General features: G+C 43.8%; 1 protein-coding gene across 3 annotated transcripts in view; it reads right to left on the bottom strand.

The window, feature by feature from the left end:
* The window catches only part of nfasca (neurofascin homolog (chicken) a), a 108,297-nt gene that overhangs the window by 4,207 nt on the left and 80,487 nt on the right, over positions 1 to 23,603 (bottom strand). For 2 of the 3 annotated variants that reach the window (XM_055160144.1, XM_055160145.1), the window contains 5 exons: positions 20,991 to 21,239; positions 16,895 to 17,017; positions 13,585 to 13,731; positions 9,762 to 9,890; positions 5,839 to 5,908 (listed from right to left, as the gene is read on the bottom strand). In XM_055160144.1, coding sequence (XP_055016119.1) covers positions 5,839 to 5,908; positions 9,762 to 9,890; positions 13,585 to 13,731; positions 16,895 to 17,017; positions 20,991 to 21,239 — 718 coding nt within the window. The remainder of the gene's footprint in view (positions 1 to 5,838; positions 5,909 to 9,761; positions 9,891 to 13,584; positions 13,732 to 16,894; positions 17,018 to 20,990; positions 21,240 to 23,603) is intronic. The other variant, XM_055160146.1, reaches the window with a different exon arrangement.

The following is a 23,603-nucleotide window of genomic DNA, read 5'->3' as shown; positions in this document are numbered from 1 at the left end:
TATTAAAGAGGGAGTATTTACTTCTCTGGGGTATTAAAGAGGGAGTATTTACTTCTCTGGGGTATTAAAGAGGGAGTATTTACTTCTCTGGGGTATTAAAGAGGGGGTATGTGACGATTGTGGGGTATTAACTGATAATACACCACATATTTAGATCACCATGACGCTATATTCACTAAAAACGACGTATTAACATGTTTTTATCAGTTTCACTTTCACTTTCATGGGTGACGTAGGCTTGTGGGCGGAGCCTCGTACAGGCTCGTAGCGCTAACTGTACGTAGGGTTTGAATAGGGCCCAGGAGAGATCACTACATTACTAAAACATGCATGGAAAACTTACACGAGCACCTCAGGCATGTTTTTGGTATTTTCATTTTCCAAACACCATAATCTTGGGTTTTCTGAAGAATTTAAAGCTAAACAGGAGCTGAAAACTGACTCAGATTTAATATTATTAGTGATTTAGTCCCAGAACATTAGACGTTTTCAAACATTTGACAGTTTTCCAGCCTGAGCTTAGATTGAACTATTACTGTAAGAGTTCCACTGCAGGTCTCGGTGTTTCTGGGGGACGGGATCGTGTAAAAAGGCTCAGAGATATTTTTATGTTTAGACTTGAGTGGATTTAAATCAGAATAAAAGGATTCCAAGTGTTAGTGTGTGAGCAGGTTCCAATAGAAAAAGGGAAGAGTCCGTACCTCTCCACAGACCTGCGCAGTGAATGAAACACAAACACATGAGATCAGCTCGCGCACGGCGGGAACACCAACCAAAACTTCAATGAAAAATATTTTGTCTCTCAAGTAGGAGTAAAAGTACGCTGCTAGAAAAGTAATCAAAACATCTAAATGTTTTAAAAAGTTACTATATTAAATGTAACTCAGTATAAGTAGCTACTAGTACTATAAGTAGCTCCGCCCACACCCTTGCCCCACCCACACCTTTGCTCCACCCACACTTTTGCCCCGCCCACACTTTTGCCCCACCCACACCTTTTCCCTGTCCACACCTTTTCACCGCACACACCTGTGCCCCGCCCACACCTTTTCCTCACCCACACCTTTTCCTTGCCCACACCTTTTCCCTGTCCACACCTTTGCTCCGCCCACACCTTTTCCCTGTCCACACCTTTGCTCCGCCCACACCTTTTCCCTGTCCACACCTTTGCTCCCCCACACCTTTTCCCTGTCCACACCTTTGCTCCGCCCACACTTTTTCCCTGTCCACACCTTTGCTCCGCCCACACCTTTTCCCTGTCCACACCTTTGCTCCGCCCACACCTTTTCCCTGCCCACCTTTTCCCTGTCCACACCTTTGCTCCGTCCACACCTTTGCTCCATCCACACCTTTTCCCTGCCCACACCTTTTACCCGTCCACACCTTTTCCCCACTCACACCTCTGGCCTATCCATACCTTTGCCCCATGCACACCTTTTCCCCTTCCACACTTTTTCCCTGCTCACACCTTTTCCCTGTCCACACCTTTTCCCCACCCACACCTTTTCCCTGCCCTCACCTGTGCCCCACCCTCACCCTTTCCCCACCCGCACCTTTTCCCCATCCACACCTTTTCCCCACCCACACCTTTTCCCTTGTCCACCCCTTTGCCCCACCCTCACCTTTTCCCCATCCACACCTTTTCCCTTGTCCACACCTTTGCTCCGCCCACACCTTTTCCCTGCCCATACCTTTGCTCCGCCCACACCTTTTCCCTGTCCACACCTTTGCTCCGCCCACACCTTTTCCCTGTCCACACCTTTGCTCAGCCCACACCTTTTCCCTGCCCATACCTTTTTCCTGTCCACACCTTTGCTCCGTCCACACCTTTGCTCCATCCACACCTTTTCCCTGCCCACACCTTTTCCCCACCCACACCTTTTCCCTGCCTCACCTCTGCCCCACCACACCTTTCCCCTGCCCTCACCTGTGCCCCACCCTCACCCTTTCCCCACCCACACCTTTTCCCTTGTCCACACCTGTGCCCCACCCTCACCTTTTCCCCATCCACACCTTTTCCCTTGTCCACACCTTTGCCCCGCCCACACCTGTGCCTTCTTTGCCCCGCCCACGCCTCCGCCCCGCCCTCGCATGCACAGCAGGCAGAAGAGGAGTGTACCTGTTGTCATTCTCGTTCCTGATTGGGCCATTTCAGCGTGAAGAAGAGAGAGGGTGAACACGTGAGCAGAGCTGACAGAGGGTCAGGGGTCGGGGGGGTCGGGGGGGGCGGAGTTAGGGTCGGGATCGGGTTCGGGGTCGGGGTCAGGACACAGGGAGAACACACAGCTCCTAAAGCAGCTATCACACTCCAGAAACCATCTCCTCTTCTCAACGTTTAGTTTGTGTTTTATTGACGGCTACGGCTGCAGCTACGGATGTTTAAGGGAGGGTGAAGGGTCGTCACAAAATAAACAACTGATCACAAATAAATAAAAGCGTTAGTGAGCAAAGTGAAGGTTTAGAGCTTTCACCACAAACGATTAACGCTGAGAATCTAAAGTCCACTATGAGGGACGGTGACGTTTAGTTTAAATCGTCTGAAATTAAAAGCCAGGGTTCTGAGGAGGACTGCGGCTGTTAGAACATTGTGGACGTTCGTTAAAGGGTTTGTGAGTCGAGACAAACGTGAGCCGCGGTTCACAGGCCAGAGTCTAGTGGAACCTGGAGGAGCATAAAACAGAGCCAGAGTCACCAAACCTGAGGAGCAGCAGCTGAAGCACCAACACCAGCGTCCCTCAGGGTTTCTATGACAAATGTGTGTTTCATTTTTCATCACTCTGAAACCTGTGGATCATTGCTGGTTGAAAACCATGTGGAAATAACAGCTGCAACAACAGAATGGTTCAATTTAACAGATCAGAATGACTCAGGGTGAAAAGGGCTGGCAGAGGCTCTTGAAAAGTTCTGTATTTAAGCTTTATATTTTGATAAACTTTTCTGAGTTTGATCTAAAATCCCTCAGTCGTTCAGATAGAATCCATGTCAAAAGGAGAACTTCCAGTTCATCAACTGGACAAAAGCTCATCCAAGCTGCTTCTTTAGTTCTGGTAAAAATACTGGTGAACAACAGAGCTAACTACTCTGAAACTACTCTGAAACTAACACATCTACTTGTTTACAGTTTCTGTTTGTTAGCTCGGCCTGTTGAACTGTACTGATCGTCGTGTGGGGTCAGAATCATTCATGCTTTCATACCTCTGGACCAGACTGTCTCTATTGTTCTCTTTGTTTGTTTTGATTTAGGTTTGAGGATGGAGTTGTAAATAGGAGACAGATGATGTCTGAGGCCTCCATTTCTGTTCAAGGAAGGATTCTCTTTTCTTCTTTATCTCCCCTCTCAAACCAAGTCTTTTCTCTGGCTCAGATCTGTACTTCACTGTCCTCAAAAGAGCGACCCGAGGCTTTTAGGTGGAGCTGAACAGCAGACTGAGGTCCACTGCTGCTCTATCGTCTGTGTTTGTACATCCTCCTGTGAAGTGGCTGCAGTCTTCACGACACTTTACTGTAGTTAGCTCCTCCCTTCAGATACAAGGAAGTGTCTTCCAGCGTTTTGACCAGAACAGAAGAAGCAGCTTGGATGAGCTGCGAAAATAAACTTTTGTCTAGTTGACAAATTGAATTTCTCCTTTTGCCATTCTGCAAACGTTCACTCTTGGTTCAACATCAGATAAAGGAGAAGGTCCACGAGCAAGACTCCAAAGTTTAACAGATCAGAATGACTCAGGGTGAAAAGGGCTGTCAGTGACTCTTGAAAAGTTCTGTATTTAAGCTTTAGATTCTGATCAACTTTTCTGAGTTTCATGTAAAATCTCTCAGTCGTCCAGGTAGAATCAATGTCAAAAGGAGAAATTAAATTCATCAACTGGACAAAAGTTTATTTTGGTTGAATACATTTCGTGGCTCATCCAAACTGCTTCTGGTCTCGGTCTCAGTCCACTCGGGTCTCGGTCTCAAGTCCCGCTCTGGTCTCGGTCTCAGTCCCGCTCTGGTCCCTGTCTGGTCCCGGTCTATCCCGCTCTGGTCATTCTCCCTCAGTTCTGGTCCCTGTTGGTCCGTCTCAGTCCCGCTCTTGGTCCCATTCTGGTCCCGGTCTCAGTCCCGATCTGGTCCTATTTGTCCCCGTCTCAGTCCTGATTCTGGTCCCGGTCTTTCGGTCTCCAGTCCCGCTCTGGTCTCAGTCTCGAGTCCCACTTTTTTCTGGTCCCGGTCTCAGTCCTGCTCTGGTCCCGGTCTGGTCTCGGTCTCAGTCCTGCTCTGGTCTCAGTCTCAGTCCCGCTCTGGTCTCAGTCTCAGTCCCGCTCTGGTCTCAGTCTCAGTCCCGCTCTGGGCTCGGTCTCAGTCCCGGTCTGGTCTCGGTCTCAGTCCCGCTCTGTCTCAGTCTCAGTCCCATCTGGTCTCTCAGTCCCGGTCTGGTCGGTCTCAGGTCTGGTCTCGGTCTCAGTCCCACTCTGGTCTCAGTCTCAGTCCCTCTGGGCTCGGTCTCAGTCTCTGGTCTCGGTCTCAGTCCCCTCTGGTCCAGTCTCAGTCCCACTCTGGTCTCAGTCTCAGTCCCGCTCTGGGCTCGGTCTCAGTCCCGGTCTGGTCTCGGTCTCAGTCCCACTCTGGGCTCGGTCTCAGTCCCGCTCTGGTCTCAGTCTCAGTCCCACTCTGGGCTCGGTCTCAGTCCCGCTCGGGTCTCGGTTTCAGTCCCACTCTGGTCCCGGTCTCAGTCCTGCTCTGGTCCCGGTCTGGTCTCGGTCTCAGTCCCGCTCTGGGCTCGGTCTCAGTCCCGCTCGGGTCTCGGTTTCAGTCCCGATCTGGTCCCGGTCTGGTCTCGGTCTCAGTCCCGCTCGGGTCTCGGTCTCAGTCCTGCTCTGGTCCCGGTCTCAGTCCTGCTCTGGTCCCAGTCTGGTCCTGGTGTGATCCTGGACCTGGATCAGTCCTGTTTCAGTCCTGGTTCAGTCCTGGTTCAGTCCGACATCGCAGTCACGGAAGTCACGTAAACGGGAAACAGTCGTTATCCATTTTTTCCCATTTTTCATTTAAACACAAAATCGAAAACTGAAAAAAACGAATTATTATCCGTTTTTTCATTTTGGTTTTGGAGACAAATAATGAAGAAAACAGTTGATTTTTCGTTTTCTTATTTTTGGTTTTATATTGAAAAATGAATGAACTACGCGAAATCTTTTATTCCTTTTGCCATAAAGCTTTTAAATGGAAAGTAAATTTGCTGTTGTGTCCCTGATGCACTGAGGTTTGACTGTACCGCGTCTTTTTTTCTTTTTCTTTTATTATTTATAGATTGTGCACCACCAGAGATGTGCAAACTGAATTGCCCTTTGGGATTAATAAAGTTGCTGATTGATTGATTGGTTGGTTTAGATCATGTGACGCAGATCAGATAATGATTTAAACGACCGTATTTGGTATTTTACAGAAAACAGTTGCGTGTTTGATTTAAGCTTTTCAAACTGTCACGCGAGAACATTTTTTCCACAGTTTTTGCCTGAACTTTTTGAACAACTCTTGACCCTGAAACCTCCAGGGACACGACGGACGCACATTTGTGATCTTAAACGACTCTTTTTCTTTTGCAGTGGAGTTCAAAAAAGTATCGTACGTCTTGGATGATTCAAAGCAGAAGCAGAAAGTAGAAAAACGGTTCTCAAAGACGAGCATCTCCACTAGAACTGATCCATTATTACAAACCTAAACATAATATTCCTAAAGGTTGGTGGAGTTTTCTGTTCAGGAAAAGTGAAGCAAAGACACGTCATTTCAGAAAAAAACACCGGAGCGTCACCGACCCACAGCGGCGTCGCACACACGCAGACGCTCTGATGTTCTAAGACTTACTGGTAATCGAAGGATCCGTCTTGGTCTTTGTGGTCCACGGGGTCCAGGGGCAGGTCCTTCTTATCGCGCACTGACGGAGACACAGAAAAGACACAAAAATCAGACCAGACGCTCACACCGTTTACATTTGGACACAAAAAAGTCAAATTCAACACATTTTAGGGAAGGAGAGTTCGGATGTTTATCTCAAAATAAGGTTATTCAAGAGCAAACGTACCTTTAAAGGGATTCAGAATATTATGTGATTATTATTAAAAAGTGAGTATTTGTTATTATTGCAACACTTCCTGGGTTATTGGCAGAGACAGAAAGAACTGAAAGTGTGTTCGTCTGAGTCCGATTGAGAAATATCGCTCAAAAAAAAAGAGTTTGAAAGTTATTAAAGAGGCATTTTTGGTCCGTGTACCGTTCGTTCTTTTGAATTTCAATGAACGGAAAACAGTTTGTCATTTAATTTTTCCGTTTTAACGTTTTAATGTCAAACAAAACAACTGATTTCGACCTCTGTTTCCAATATTTAGGCTGCGTTTACACAGTTGGGTTTGTTGAGGAGCGAATATTTCCGTCCCTTCGTTTTCCAAAATAACATCGTGCTCAAAGCGTCGTTTTCAAAAAAGGTTTTTGTTTACGTCGACCCATAAATCCTCCATCGAGCGCCGTCAGAACTACAAGAAACCTCTGGATCAGATTCAAATCTGTAACGTTTATTTCATTACAGCTTTAAGTTTTACTCACAAATATGTTTAAAAACGTGCATTAGTGATTAGGGAGCATTAGGGAAACGCTGGTCGCACTTTCGTCGCGTCAGCTCCTAAAACTCCATTTATCTCACTTTACACGCAAACGCCAAACCAGAGTTTTCCAGAATCTTCTGTCTTGTCTGAGTTTTTAGATTAGTTTTACTTCGTTTCACTTTGTAGAAACCGTGTGACCTCGCAGCGTTAGGATTCGTTCGTTCGACGGTAGGCGGGTACTTTTTTCATTTAACCAATCGCTGCTGTTTGGTTGTGACGTTTGTAATGCGCCGCTAACGGGGACAAGTGGTTCCCAAACCCCGTAGGACAATAATGTCTTTCCCCAGACGTTGACAACGCAGAAAATATGTCTCTTCTCTGATTGGCTGGTGCCTGAACTCGCACTTCCGGGGTTTTTACGAAGCATCTAGTGTTTTCTGATTCCTGATCTAGTCGCTGGAGAGAAATGAAATTGAGCAAAGGCACTAGAAATCTAAATCCTCCATCGAGCGCCGTCAGAACTACGCCGAGAATCTGAGCGGCGCCTGGATCAGATTCAAACCTGTAACGTTTATTTCATTACAGTTGTAAGTTAAAATCGTGCATTAGTGAGCGGCTCGCCTCTCATTGGTCTCACTGGGAAATGTCGGTCGCACTTTTGGCGCGTCAGCTCCTAAAACTCTATTTACCTCTTATCCCACTTTACACGCAAACGCCAAACCAGAGTTTTCCAGAATCTTCAGTCTAGTCTGAGTTTTTAGACAGATTTGTTTTTCAGAGGTGAATTTATCTAGCTTGATTCATGAGCCGGTTTCACTTCATAGAAACCGTGTGACCTCGCAGCATTAGGATTCGTTCACTCGACGGTAGGCGGGTACTTTTTTTAATTTAACCAATCGCTGCTGTTTGGTCCTGACGTATGTAATTCGCCACTAACGGGGGTAAGCATAATAATGTCTTTTCCCTTGATAAAATTCACCAAACATTCTCTTTGTTCCGGCTTTAAATCCTCGATCTCGGGAATCGTTGACAACACAGAATGTCTGGCTCTTCGCTGATTGACTGATGCCTGAACTCACACTTACGGGGTTTTTGCAAATCGTCTAGTGTATTTTGATTCCTGACCTAGTTGCTGGAGAGAAATGAATTTGAGCGGAGGCACTAGGTGACGCCAGACTGACTAGAATTCACTGTTTGCATGTAAAAGATGGGTACAAATGTCTCAGTTTTAAAAAAAATACCTGTGTTCGTGTAAACGGAGCCTAAATTAAAAGTTTATTTCAAGTAACACCAATCAAAAAACAGTCATCGTGCCTATTTCAATTTTGATATTTTACACTCTCTGGTCACAAAGGAGAGTTTATCGCTGCTTTCTGTTTCTCGTCATGGAGTTCAACAATCAGTTTTTAATACATGAAAGTAAACGCATCGCTATAAAAGAAGACGACATATTTAAATGTCTAAATAATTTCACTTGTGGATCAGTAAAGTTGGTCTCAATCCACAAAATTGCAAAGATGTTTCAGGTGTGTCCTTCTCACAGCAGAACTTCCGAGTCAAATAAACCAGAGAGAATAAAATATCAAACTTAAAGTCGGCACCAGCCCGGGTTAGTGGTTCAGAGTTTTATCTTTGCAGAATTATTCAAACATAGAGGACGGGGTTACTTATGAAAAAATTAAGAAATGAAACTCCCGGCACAGCACCTACCCAGAGGTTTTGTGAAAGCAGCTGTCCAACCCCCACCTAGACACCACACACACTGAAAAACACAAGACGAGTGGGACCCTGCTCCGCGGAGGAGGGTCGCCGTGGTAACCGTGTCCAATCAGGAACATTTGTGACATTTCTACGCTCACGCTAAAAGACGCTCTACTAAAAGAGAAGTCACACTAACAGGACAGAGCAGAAGCTTTCCTGAGCATCTTTAGAATGACCTGGAGCTGGATCAGAACAAGGTTTGGACCTGGTTTAGACCCGGTTTAGACCTGGACTACTCCTGGACCACTGAGGGATTACACAGATGTAAGGAGAAAGTTCAACCATTTAATGTGGAGAATCACATTCTACTGTCTCAAGAAAGTGTTCTTTTGTTTTTTTTTTGTTTTTTTTGTGGTATTAGAATTTGTATTCAGGGTTCCCATGGTCATGGAAATCCTGGAAAAGTCATGGAAATTGAAAATACAATTTTCCTGGACTGAAAAAGTCATGAAATTTTGTAAATTCAATGAAAGGTTTTGGAAAAGTCATGGAATTTCAGTATCTCTTTCACGCAACTCCAGTGTTCTGTTAAGTTCTCATTATTAAACTACTCTGATTATTTGTGAACGTCTGCACCTTTTGTTTAAAAGAGACGACAATAAATGCACTGACAGGATTTTGAATGTTAAAAAACTATAATCCCAAACCATAATGTGAGTGGAAAGAGTTCACATTTCAGATTTCGCCCTAAAACTATGATCAGTTCTACACATGTAGGTGCTGTAAAGTCATGGAAAATTCAACTTTAGCTCATGAAAAAGTCATGGAAAAGTTTTGTCAGTGAAAAACAGTGGAAACTCTGAGTATTGAGTATTGAGTCTAAGATAATTTATGCATTATCAAAGTATGAACAACACACTGGTCTGATAAAAAGAATCTTAATTTTAAAACTATAATCGCACATATTACTCAGAATTTACTCTTGTGAGCTTTAAGTCGTGTTTAGCGTTGCTCCTTCCTCAAAAACAAACCTGGACTTGTGTTTTGTTTCATTCACATGTTTGAGTAACTCTTTATTATTAGTCTGTCTACATCTCCAACACTCGAAACGCTCTGTTTTGTCTGTTTGTCTGTCATTTTACTTTTAGTTCAGTCGAGATCGGCAATTCCAGGACTGAATGAAATGATCCAAATGATTCTAGTGAAGGCGTGTGGAGTTTTAAAAACACAGTGGAGCGTTTCGTGTATCACCGCATGACATCACAAGGTGGAGCAGGGTGTTTTCAGTTTGAGAGAAGCGCTCGGCCTAAATAAATGTGCAGGGTTTGTGCGTTAAACTTGTGTGAATGAAACAAAAAAACACAACTCCAGCTCGAGGAAACTGCATTAGAGAATAGCGTAACATGGGCTTTTTAAGAATGTCTCTTGTTTGTGGCGGGTGCGGCAGGTGCGGCAGGTGCGGCAGGTGCGGCGGGTTCGTGGTCTCACCTGGGTACTTCCCTCCTCGGCTCCTCTTGATGAAGCACACGATGAGGAGGATGAGGATGATGAGGGCGATGGCGCACATGAGGCCGATGAACCAGCCCTGAGTGGCGATGTCCACCTGGTCCATGTAGGCTGAGGACAGGGACAAAGAAGTGAGACAAAGAGAGACAAAGTGAGACACACGCAAGAGAAGAAACCGTTTATCAGGGAATGAGACGAGACCAAATACGAGATTGGGTCCACGAGAACGAGATTTTGTGTTTTGTTTCCATTCTACTGCTTTATGGAACTGTGAGAGGCGAAGGAAACACACCGACCCGAAACCGTTATTTTGTACAACTATTAAAGGTTGTATGGAGGATTTTTTTTTGTTTCAAATTGTCAGTGATAGATTATAGAGATGCAGTCGCCTTGTAATTATGATGACCAAAAAAAAATTCATCAACTCTGGACGTGGTGGGGCTAAACATTTGCCAATAGATAACGACACTGCCTCGTTATCTGTGAGCTGACAGGCTGTCAATCAAACTCCCTACGTTTCTAGCGTAACTGACTTGCCTGTGCGCTGCCGTTACGTGGTTTACGTACGACTGTCACGCAGTCCACAGACGCACAGACGCACAGACGCTGTTTACTCCACCAACGCAACAGTTCTTAGCGGCTTTATTCACAAATTACTCCTGGACAGGAAACTTCTGCTTATTATGAAAATGTACTTTATTTCCAAGAGCTACACAAACGTTTTTCAGGACACGAATGTGATATCCTATGTCTGAAAACGTAATTTTCAAGGCAAAGAAAGAGTCCGCTTGCTGCTGCGTGTTGTAGCTAGTTCATTCACACTGAATCTCCGCGCAACCTTTCCTGTTCCTCTCCTCGCTCCCCGTTCCGCTCTTCCCCCCGCTCCTCACTTCTCCGTCTTGCCTAACCAACACTGTAGTTAGTTGTTTACAAGTCATGTGCAGCGCACCGGCTGTAAACAAACCTGTTTCTGGTGTAAGGATGAGGCGGAAGGAGGCGTTTTCTACGTAGGAGCTGTAGGGGAGGGGGGGTGGTTTCACGCATGTGCAACATTTGAAAAAGGACAAACAGTCGCTGGATTTCTCGTTCCTTGGAAAATCCTCTATACAACCTTTAAAAAATCTCACTAGAACATTTTTCTCATGTGCGCACGTCTCATGAGATCTCGTCCCGTCCCTACCGTTCATGGAGCAGAATTTGACCCAAACGGGATGGACAATGATGGAGACCCGACTGTCTCCGTGTTGCAGTTCTTTTACAACCCCAGAAACAAACCCGGCACTGAGAGATTCTCTTAACGTTTCCTCTTAACCACATGTTTAACTAGAATTAATCAAAAAATCAGATGTAACAAGATCACTGCAAGGGCCAAACTCTCCGGACTGAAAGGTAAAGGAATACTGCAGACTGCTGTTAGGAACAGGCGAGTTTCATTGTTGACAAAAGCGCGCGTTGCATGCTGGGAATTATTTTGGTCGGCGGCAAGAAACACTAATTCAACATGACGGACGGAGCGAGAAAACACGTAAAGGGTATTGATCCTGGTTATTTATCCACTCTAACGGCAGAGGACCCAAGACCATTTGACCAGAAATTGGTCATAAGCATCGACGGACGACAAATCACCCTTTTCAACCCCGACAAAAGGTGGACCAAACCAAATTTCTGGTCAGAATCTCCAACTACCTGGACAAATATTCACTTGGGCGATATCCACAATGACTTGGTGGAAACTCCTGGACCATTCACAGCAGAAAAGATGAAAACCTCCAAGAGTCTCGATGTGTTGTTGAACTTGTTGGAGTCCACGGTTTGTTAGGATCTTCTACGTTTGCTCTGCGGATGTTTGAAAGTCCGTTTAATTCGCCGTTAGCGGTTCTTTTCACTCAGAATATGAAAAAGACATTTTCCTTCTTCCGTGTTTCTATTTGTGCATCCGAATAATGCAGCAGGAATTTACCATTATTGGGGAGAAATACGCGAGGTTACGCACTGTGTTTTGACGCTACCGTGTTTCTTGCCTCCGACCAAAATATTTCCCAGCAGCAACGCGGGCTTTTAATAACAATGACGTCAGCTGAAACTCACCTATACAAAGAGACTGTGGCTCGTCTAGAAACCGTCAAAGAACAACATGAACTGAAACTCTAGACCAGGAGTCTCCAACCTGTAGCTCTGGAGTTACCAGTAGCTCTTCGTCCACTTCCGAGCAGCTCGCTAAGGGATTTCTGAATAATACATATTGTGCTAAATGACTAAACTTTGATTGTAATTTAATTTTAATTAAATGTCAATTACCGTTGTAATTGGATCATTCTAATGCTAAATAGATAATAGTTGTGTAAATGTTTTAGGCATGAACCTAATGCCACCCCACCTAAGGCTTTTATATTTACTCCATTTCCTTCGACCGCTAAAATTAGTAGCTGTCTGGCATTTTCCTTTCGTTAAGGTAGTTCCGGGTACACAGGCTGGTGCCGTCTAGTGTGGACGTTAGTGTTATAACTTTTTTACAGCCTCTATACCCTGTATCATATTTTGATGAACTTTTGCTAGTAGTAGTTTGAAAAAACTCCCCCCGGACTCAAAATGAAGTTTTGGTAAAGCAACAACCAGAATAAAACTGTTGGAAGGTTCATATCTGTTCAATCATCAAATAACCAAAGGCAATTTTCTCTTTAATCACACAGAAACAAAACTCATAATCAGGGTAAAGATCATATAAAATAGGAAACTAAAAGTCCAAAAATGATGATTGTCAGTGTTGAATCGAATGGTTTATAAAGTGAAAGCAAGAATAGAAACTAAACTCCAGTATATTATGATGTAGTACTACTTATTATTGATCCATTTTCAGTCAAATTGACTTGTCAAGGCCCTTGTGAGAACTTAGCACAGTTTCACATTTCATATCATCAGCTGTAGTGTGTATTTAATATGTTTTGTTTTTGTTTTGGGGGGACTTTTGTAAAAGAGTGTTGAAAATGGAGTTTGGGTTCTTCAATTATACCAAAAAGTTCATCCAATCATGATGCAAGACTTTGATTTTGGAAAAAAAGGTCAAAAAGTTATAACCCTAGTGGACGTATAACAGAACTGTATGACCCAGACTCAGTGTGTAGTAGAAAACACTACAGCCATCCACAACACTACATCAAAACATAATTCCTGGCACATATTTGTTTATCTTTACTAAATTCGGCACAAATTTGGCGGCAAATGTAAAGACGTCATATAATTATTTAAATAAAAAGATAAATACTTCATATAAATATCATTGTATATTGAAAAAAAATCACCAAAACACAAGATGCAGAAGTGTTATTTGCCAAAAAGTTATTTTGATAATAAATAAATAAAAAACTGTTGATAATAGTTTCATAGGGCAAGTTCAGGTGGTGGGGGCAGAGGGGCAGAGGGGCTGGGGGCCAGTCAAAGGGTTGTGGCGGGCCGGAGTTGGCCCACGGGCCTTAGTTTGATGATCCCTGGTGTAGAAGGTAACATTATAATAGTGTAACTGTGATGTCTGGCCCCGCCTTCCGCAGAGGTCATGTGACAGTCTGGCCCCGCCCCCTACACAGAGGTGATGTGACAGTCTGGCCCCGCCCACTTCAGAGGTCATGTGACAGTCTGGCCCCGCCCCCTGCAGAGGTCATGTGACAGTCTGGCCCCGCCCACTTCAGAGGTCATGTGACAGTCTGGCCCCACCCCCTGCACAGAGGTCATGTGACAGTCTGGCCCCGCCCCCTGCAGAGGTCATGTGACAGTCTGGCCCCGCCCCCTGCAGAGGTCATGTGACAGTTACCTGGCTTGGTCTTAAAGCTGTACGTTAGGCTGGAGATGCTGTTGAGTTCATGGGAGTAAACCCGCAGGTGGTACATGGCACCTGCCGCCAGGTCCGCCACCGTGACAGGGGGCTGTTTCACCTTGACATTTTTCACAGTCTTGTCGCCTTGGAAACACAAAAGAGGGCCAATGACATCCGAGGGGCGTGGCCTCGGTTCCACAACAACAGAGAGCGTGCAGCACAGGCCTATGGCTCCTCACAGAGGACGGGAGAGGAACTGCAGTGCTGTTCACATTCAACACACTGAGGCTTTATGGAGAAGAAGTGTGTACACGACCAGGCAAAAGTCTGGACTCACACTCTCTGTGTTTTTATTTTTTCTGTATGTTTAATCATTTAAAAATTGTGGTAAGAAAAAAGAAAAAAATAACGAAGAATGAGAGAATGTCCAGACTTTTGACTAGTGTAATTTTGTAGGTATAGTTTAAAAATAGTTCAATGTTATTATAGTGTAAATGAGTGTGTAGTGTAACATTGTACTAGTGTAAGGTTATAAAAGTGTAACGTTATAATAGTGTAACGTTAAAATAGTATAATGTTATAACAGTGTAACATTACAATAGTGTAATGTTACAATCGTGTAACTGAGTATGTAATGTAACATCATAACAGTGTAACATGACAATAGTGTAACACATTTATAGTGTAATGTTATAATAGTGTAACGTTTTAATAGTATAATGTTAAATTTTTAACGTTATAATAGTGTAATGTTACACTATTTTAACGTTACACTATTATAACATTACACTATTGTAACGCTATAATGGCGTAACGTTAAAATAGTGTAACATAATAATAGTGACAAGTTACAATAGTGTAACATTAAAATAGTGTAACCGGGTGTAAAGTGTAACGTTATAATAGTGTAACATTAATAATAAATAATAGTGCAACTGAGAGTATAATAGTATAATGTTACAATAGTGTAACAATATGATAGTGTAACTGAGTATGTATTGTAACATTATAATAGTGTAATGTTTTAATAGTATAACGTTAACTTTTTACGTTATAATAGTGTAATGTTACACTATTTTAACGTTACACCACTATAGCGTTACATTATTGTAACGTTACACTATTGTAATGTTATAATGGTGTAACGTTAAAATAGTGTAACATAATAATAGTGTAACGTTATAAGTGTAACATTAATAATAAATAATAGTGCAACTGAGAGTATAATAATATAATGTTACAATAGTGTAACATTATAATAGTGTAACTACATATGTATTGTAACATTATAATAGTGTAATGTTATAATAGTGTAATTGCTAAATAAAATGTAATAAACCTGCTCAGATGTGGTTTTGAATGCAGCACAGCACTGGTCCTTCCTCTGCTCATCAGGACCGTTCTTTTGTCCACAAATAAAAACAAACACACTCAGTCATGAACTGCGAGCATGACTGTCCAGCTCTGTGGAGACACGTGCCCCATGCCAACGTCCACCATTCCAAAGCCATGCACCTTCAGCTCAACTCCGGCGTGACAAAACCGCGAGTCCCGTGAGTGAAGTCCACACAGGCGACACAGGGAGGAACCATAGAATAAAACAAAAGCCAGTCCTACGGTGTACTTCACATTCACCAACCACAGCCGGGACAGAGCAGTGAAACGGCACCAGGGCGGATGACAAAAGCGATGCAGTGAAGCGGCAACCGACAGCGCCCTCTGCAGGACTGCTGAAGCACAAAGGTAACACTTGCTCATGGATGAAGCGAAAATCAAAAAAATAAATGAAGTAAATGCCAAAGAAAAGCAGTGCAGAGTGAGCTCAAGCAGAAGAGTTAGTAAGAAACGCACATCCACCCCCTGACAGTAAAATCTCTCTATCTTTCTATCTATTTATCTGTTGCTCTATCATTACATCTTTCATAGTTTGTGTGTTATTTAAGTCGTGGTCTTGACAATAGATGCATCACGAATTTCGGACTTCCGGTCATCGCGCAATTCATACTGGGGAAGGATTTTCCGAAAAAGTGAGCGTCAAACCTCCATGTTTGTTTTCCCAGTGGGATGTGTCTATTGTCAAAGTCGATCTTTTCAGGTCTTTTGAACCATATCACTTTTGTTTCTGGTTCTGATATTGTCATATTTTAGGTTTGGGATTCGGACGTCGTAATTGTGTGGTTGTTGGATCCTAACAGCGGAAAACGGGCTTCGGAAGTTTGTGAACTCCATAAATGCAAAAGTGAATCAGATGTGTGTGACTCAAACCTCCGTTCAAACTGTTTCTCTTCCCAACGGAATTGAAAAATAGTGAAAGGTGAAGGCGATGGGCAGGATTGATCCACAGGAAGAACCAAAAAGGAAACATTTGACTGAGTTTGCAGAGAACATTTTGTATGTGGAGCGACGACAAAACAAAATCCCGTTTGTTAAGTGAGAGGAGCAGAAGACAAACAGACTGAGCTGCACTTTCTTGTTCTTGTGGTTTTACAGCAACATCACGTCTTGGTCTCTTTGCAGTGGAAGGTGTTTCTTGGTGAACAGTTGGAGCCTTTCACTTTGGTGTTGACTTCTTAAATTCGTAACCGAGGTTGAGCGAGAGATCGAGAGTTTGTTTTGTCGTCGCTCCACATACAAAATGTTCTCTGTAAACTCGGGATGATTTCTTAGTCAGACAAATGTTTCCTTTTTGGTTCTTCCTGTGGATCAATCCTGCCCATCACCTTCACCTTTCACTATTTTTCAATTCCGTTGGGAAGAGAAACAGTTTGAACAGAGGTTTGAGTCACACACATCTGATTCACTTTTGCATTTATGGAGTTCACAAACTTCTGAAGCCTGTTTCTCGAGCCGTTTTCCGCTGTTTGGATCCAACAACCACACAATTACTATGTCCGAATCCCAAAACTAAAATATGACAATATCAGAACCAGAAACAAAAGTGATATGGTTCAAAAGACTTGAAAAGATCGACTTTGACAATAGACACATCCCACTGGGAAAACAAACATGGAGGTTTGATGCTCACTTTTTCAGAGGATCCTTCCCAGTATGAATTGCACGATGACTAGAAGTCTGAAATTCGTGATGCATGTATCAAGTGAGCACCATTAGTAACTCTTCAGCTCATTCTTACCAAAAATACATGTGTTTCATCTCCACAGTTACCGCATCTAAGCACTGAAACTGTAATAAACCTTCACTTCCTAAACCCCCTGCTCCTGGGTGTTTTGTGAAAAGGCTGCAGGCAGGCGTGTCGGTGTTAGTGGGAATACAGCGCCCTCCGGTGGCAGGCTGCTCTGAGTCTTACTGTCCAGTGTGAACTCTAGCACAAACTCGTTCCTGCCGGCCGGGATGTTGTGTCTCCAGCTGACATTAGCGTAGTTACTGTTAGGCTCCACCGTGAGGTTCCAGATCTCCCAGCCCGACGCCACTGCAGGGTCACAGAGCCAGCATTACCACTAGCACGGCAGGTCACAGTCAGCAGTCCTAAAGTCCTAAAGGTGTAACACTAAACTATAACTGTGTACCACTAACATGTACTGTAACTGTGTACCACTAATATTATACTGTAACTGTGTACTTCTAACATGTACTGTAACTGTGTACCTCTAACATGTACTGTACTGTGTACCTCTAACATGTACTGTAACTGTGTACCACTAACATGTACTGTAACTGTGTACCACTAACATGTACTGTAACTGTGTACCACTAATATTATACTGTAACTGTGTACTTCTAACATGTACTGTAACTGTGTACCTCTAACATGTACTGTAACTGTGTACCACTAACATACTGTAAACTGTGTACTAATACTTATACTGTAACTGTGTACCTAACATGTACTGTAACTGTGTACCTCTAATATGTACTGTAACTGTGTACTTCTAACATGTACTGTAACTGTGTACCTCTAATATTATACTGTAACTGTGTACTTCTAAATGTACTGTAACTGTGTACTTCTAATATAACTGTAACTGTGTACTTCTAACATGTACTGTAACTGTGTACTTCTAACATGTACTGTAACTGTGTACTTCTAACATGTACTGTAACTGTGTACCACTAACATGTACTGTAACTGTGTACTTCTAACATGTACTGTAACTGTGTACCACTAATATTATACTGTAACTGTGTACTTCTAACATGTACTGTAACTGTGTACCTCTAACATGTACTGTAACTGTGTACCACTAACATGTAACTGTAACTGTGTACCACTAATATGTACTGTAACTGTGTACTTCTAAACATGTACTGTAACTGTGTACTAATATTATACTGTAACTGTGTACTTCTAACATGTACTGTAACTGTGTACCTCTAATATTATACTGTAACTGTGTACTTCTAACATGTACTGTAACTGTGTACCACTAATATTATACTGTAACTGTGTACTTCTAACATGTACTGTATGTACTGTAACTGTGTACCTAACTGTACTGTAACTGTGTATTACTAACTGTAACTGTGTACTGTCTAACATGTACTGTACTGTGTACCACTAATATTATACTGTAACTGTGTACTTCTAACATGTACTGTAACTGTGTACCACTAACATGTACTGTAACTGTGTACCACTAACATGTACTGTAACTGTGTACCACTAATATTATACTGTAACTGTGTACCTCTAACATGTACTGTAACTGTGTACCACTAACATGTACTGTAACTGTGTACCACTAATATTATACTGTAACTGTGTACCACTAACATGTACTGTAACTGTGTACCACTAATATTATACTGTAACTGTGTACCACTAACATGTACTGTAACTGTGTACCACTAACATGTACTGTAACTGTGTACTTCTAACATGTACTGTAACTGTGTACCACTAACATGTACTGTAACTGTGTACCACTAATATTATACTGTAACTGTGTACCTCTAACATGTACTGTAACTGTGTACCACTAACATGTACTGTACTGTGTACCACTAAACATGTACTGTAACTGTGTACTTCTAACATGTACTGTAACTGTAACTACTTAACTGTGTACCACTAACATGTACTGTAACTGTGTACCACTAACATGTACTGTAACTGTGTACCACTAACATGTACTGTAACTGTGTACTTCTAACATGTACTGTAACTGTGTACCACTAAACTATAACTGTGTACCACTAACATGTACTGTAACTGTGTACCACTAACATGTACTGTAACTGTGTACTTCTAACATGTACTGTAACTGTGTACCACTAACATGTACTGTAACTGTGTACCACTAATATTATACTGTAACTGTGTACTTCTAACATGTACTGTAACTGTGTACCACTAACATGTACTGTAACTGTGTACCACTAACATGTACTGTAACTGTGTACTTCTAACATGTACTGTAACTGTGTACCACTAACATGTACTGTAACTGTGTACTTCTAACATGTACTGTAACTGTGTACTTCTAACATGTACTGTAACTGTGTACCACTAACATGTACTGTAACTGTGTACTTCTAACATGTACTGTAACTGTGTACCACTAACATGTACTGTAACTGTGTACCTCTAACATGTACTGTAACTGTGTACTTCTAACATGTACTGTAACTGTGTACCTCTAACATGTACTGTAACTGTGTACCTCTAACATGTACTGTAACTGTGTACTTCTAACATGTACTGTAACTGTGTACCACTAACATGTACTGTAACTGTGTACCTCTAACATGTACTGTAACTGTGTACTTCTAACATGTACTGTAACTGTGTACTTCTAACATGTACTGTAACTGTGTACTTCTAACATGTACTGTAACTGTGTACCTCTAACATGTACTGTAACTGTGTACTTCTAACATGTACTGTAACTGTGTACTTCTAACATGTACTGTAACTGTGTACCTCTAACATGTACTGTAACTGTGTACCTCTAATATTATACTGTAACTGTGTACTTCTAACATGTACTGTAAGAATGTACCACTGACTAGAGTGATTTGATTTTCAAATGTAAAACTGGGACATCCCCGTTTGTGGTGGTTGGTAATAATAAAATTGTGATTTTGTAATTAAGAAAAACTGTTCTGCACTCGGCTCATTTATGACTAACGTGAGTCAGTACAGTCGTATTTTCTTTGTGTTTTGGTCGTTTTAAAGCAGCTTTTCTGTGTTTTACCTAAACAAATGACAATTTATGTCTCTCGTTACCGTCGGCAGGGATCAGATTGGTCTAAAATAGGGACACCTCTTGTATAATTTCTTGTATAAAACTGGGACAAGTCAGTGGTTTTGGATAAATCTGCTGGGACAGAGACACAGGCTCAAAACTGGGACTGACCCAGGTCAAAAGGTACATCTGGTCACACTGCCACAAACATATAAGAGTGTTAGGGTGTATCACTACTATATAAGGCTATATAAGTGTGTACCAGTACTATGTAAGTGTGTACCTCTACTATATAACGGTGTACCACTACTACATACTGTAAGAGTGCACCACTGTGTAAGAACGTAGCATCATCAGTAGGTGTGCTGCTGTCACACAGTGTGCCAGTGCTCTCCTCGTGTGTGAGTATGTGAGTGTCCAGCAGCAGCAGCAGGAGGAGCAGTGCTCGTCTGTGCGGTCGGACTCAACAGGAGACGTTTTATTGTCATTTGTTGGGTAATAAAACATGTTAATCCAGAATGTGGCATGTACCCTATTTTTCGGACTGTGTTACTTTTTTTCATGGTTTGGGTGTTTCCTGTGACTTCTATATTAAAATGTTGAGAGTGAAGCGTGGAGAGTGTGTGTGTGTGTGTGTGTGTGTGTATGTGTGTATGTGTGTGTGTATATATAATATAATAATATACTGTATACACATTTAAAGTCTCTAGTCTAATCTGCACAAACTTGAAGCTGAGAGCTCGAGGTAAGAGGAAGTATTCAAACAAATGTCCTCCACTGCACCAAGAGGACACAGCTGAGTACTGAGGACACTGTGTCCACTGTCCTCTGAGTCCAGTGGACACAGCTCTGTCCTCTGAGTCCACTGTCCTCTAAGCCCAGTGTCCTCTGAGTCCACTGGAGGAAGTATTCAAACAAATGTCCTCCACTGCACCAAGAGGACACAGCTGAGTACTGAGGACACTGTGTCCACTGTCCTCTGAGTCCAGTGGACACAGCTCTGTCCTCTGAGTCCAGTGGACACAGCTCTGTCCTCTGAGTCCACTGTCCTCTGAGTCCAGTGGACACAGCTCTGTCCTCTGAGTCCAGTGTCCTCTGAGTCCACTGGACACAGTTTTGTCCTCTGAGTCCAGTGGACACAGCTCTGTCCTCTGAGTCCAGTGGACACAGCTCTGTCCTCTGAGTCCAGTGGACACAGCTCTGTCCTCTGTGGTCCAGCGTTAAGACAAAACAGCCCCGGTGGGACGACAGATGTACCCAGCACGTTCACATCGGTGTGTCTGGTCACCGTCGCCGTGGTGCTACGAGCCGTGGTAGTGGACAGCGTGGTCGTTGTAGTAGTCGCAGCAGCTGTGGCAGTCGTAGTAGTAATAGTAGTAGTAGTCGTTGTAGTAGTAGTAGTCGTCGGAGCAGTAGTTGGAGAAGCGGTGGGAGTAAAGGCGGTCGGAGGAGGGGGAGGAGGAGAGGGAGTGAAGGCCGAAGACAAGGACCCGTCCGTCTGCTCCACTGAAGATCAGAGTCACAGAGACAGTTAGGACACAACATGAGGAAAGACACACACATGTACGCGCGCACACACACACACACACAGACACACACACACACACACACACACACACACACACACACACAGACACACACACACACACACACACACACACACACACACACACACACACACACACACACACGCGCACACACACACACACACACACGTTTTACACTAAAGCCTCAAACATGCAGGGAAACAGCAGTGAGACGACAAACACGATCAAAGCTTAAACGCCGGGCTTCAGTCCGAGCCAAAAGCAAAAGCCGCACACACACACACACACACACACGCAGCAGCGCCCCCTGGTGAGCGAGTATGGGAGCGTGAACAGCAGGCAGGTTCACGGGGAGCGACTGTGGAGCATGGAGGCGGCTCTAGCGTCAGTCCCGTGTCCACAGCGGGGACGAGGACGAGGACGGGACTGGGACTGGGCCGAAGATGCAGACGCTTCATACTGTGAGGGATTTTTAAACTGTTTGACTTGTATTAACTAAAGTATTTCGATGAGGAGTTTTCTCGAGACAAAATCCCCGACAATATACAAACTTTACAAACTATTTATGAAGTAATGAAATCAGAAAAGTACAAAAAAAAAAATACATGATGTCCTGTGGTTCGGTCAGAGGTGGGAAGACTTATTCAAAATAATAAGTAGTTGTCCAAGAAACGACTCAAGTAAAAGTAAAATAAAGTATTTGGCAAAAGCACAACTTATTTATAATTTGAAGTTTGTGTTATTGAAAGGATAAAAACTTTAAATAATGAACCAAATATATTTTTTAAACAGAAAAAAAATATCTGAATGAGCGGCAAGAAACACAAATGTTCAAATCATTTCAGATTATTTCAGACTTTAGACTCTCTCACAGTACTCAGCTAAGAGTACTGTTACTTCAATACAAATATGACTCAAGTAGGAGTAAAAGTACAGTATGTTGCTGGAAAAGTACTCGGAAAAAGTACAAATCCTTTAAAAAATTGACTCCTGAGTACTCCCCACCTCTGGGCTGAGTCCATCAAACCAAAGGGTCAGTTGCATTTTTGTGCCAAGACGAGTGAGGCCCAGGTGGGTGAAGGGGTGAAGTGGGTGAGGCCCTTATGAGTGAGGCCTACGTGGGTGAGGACCAGGTGGGTGATAGGTGAAGTGGGTGAGGACCAGGTGTAGTGAGGACCAGGTGTAGTGAGGACCAGGTGTAGTGAGGACCAGGTGTAGTGAGGACCAGGTGTAGTGAGGACCAGGTGTAGTGAGGACCAGGTGTAGTGAGGACCAGGTGTAGTGAGGACCAGGTGGGTGAGGGCCATGTGGGTGAGGACCAGGTGGGTGAGGTCTAGGTGTAGTGAGGACCAGGTGTAGTGAGGACCAGGTGTAGTAAGGACCATGTGGGTGAGGACCAGGTGTAGTGAGGACCAGGTGTAGTGAGGACCAGGTGGGTGAGGTCTAGGTGGGTGAGGACCAGGTGTAGTGAGGACCAGGTGGGTGAGGTCTAGGTGTAGTGAGGACCAGGTGTAGTGAGGACCAGGTGGGTGAGGTCTAGGTGTAGTGAGGACCAGGTGTAGTGGGGACAAGGTGTAGTGAGGATCAGGTGTAGTGAGGACCAGGTGTAGTGGGGACCAGGTGTAGTGAGGTCTAGGTGGGTGAGGTCTAGGTGAGGACCAGGTGTAGTGAGGACCAGGTGGGTGAGGTCCAGGTGTAGTGAGGACCAGGTGGGTGAGTGGTGAGGAGACCAGGTGTAGTGAGGACCAGGTGTAGTGAGGACAGGTGTAGTGAGGACCAGGTGTAGTGGGGACAAGGTGTAGTGAGGATCAGGTGTAGTGAGGACCAGGTGTAGTGGGGACCAGGTGTAGTGAGGTCTAGGTGAGTGAGGTCTAGGTGGGTTAAGGGGTGATGCTGGTGAAGGGTGAAGTGAGTGAGGCCCAGGTGTAATGAGGACAATGTGGGTGAGGACCAGGTGTAGTGAGGACCAGGTGTAGTGAGGACCAGGTGGAGTGAGGACCAGGTGGGTGATAGGTGAAGTGGGTGAGGCTCAGGTGTTTGAGGTCTAGGTGGGTGAGAGGTGAAGGGGCTGAGGTCCATGTGGGTGAGGGGGTGAAGTGGGTGAGGACCGGGAGGGCGAGGGCCAGGTGGGCGAGGGCCAGGTGAGGTTGGTCCAGGTGGGTGAGGGGGTGAAGTGGGTGAGGACCGGGAGGGCGAGGGCCAGGTGGGCGAGGGTCATGTGGGTGAGGCCCAAGTGCAGTGAGTGGGTGAAGTGGTAAAAGACGCACATTCCAAAACACATTCTCGCTTTGTCCAAAAATGAAAAACTAGAAACACATCAAAC

This window comes from Boleophthalmus pectinirostris, unplaced genomic scaffold (assembly GCF_026225935.1).
Source record: "Boleophthalmus pectinirostris isolate CB_2022bp ecotype Guang Dong unplaced genomic scaffold, ASM2622593v1 HiC_scaffold_3, whole genome shotgun sequence".
NCBI lineage: Eukaryota > Metazoa > Chordata > Actinopteri > Gobiiformes > Gobiidae > Boleophthalmus > Boleophthalmus pectinirostris.
The sequence above is the reverse complement of the archived record's forward strand: the minus strand, read 5'-3'. Positions and strand labels throughout refer to the sequence as shown.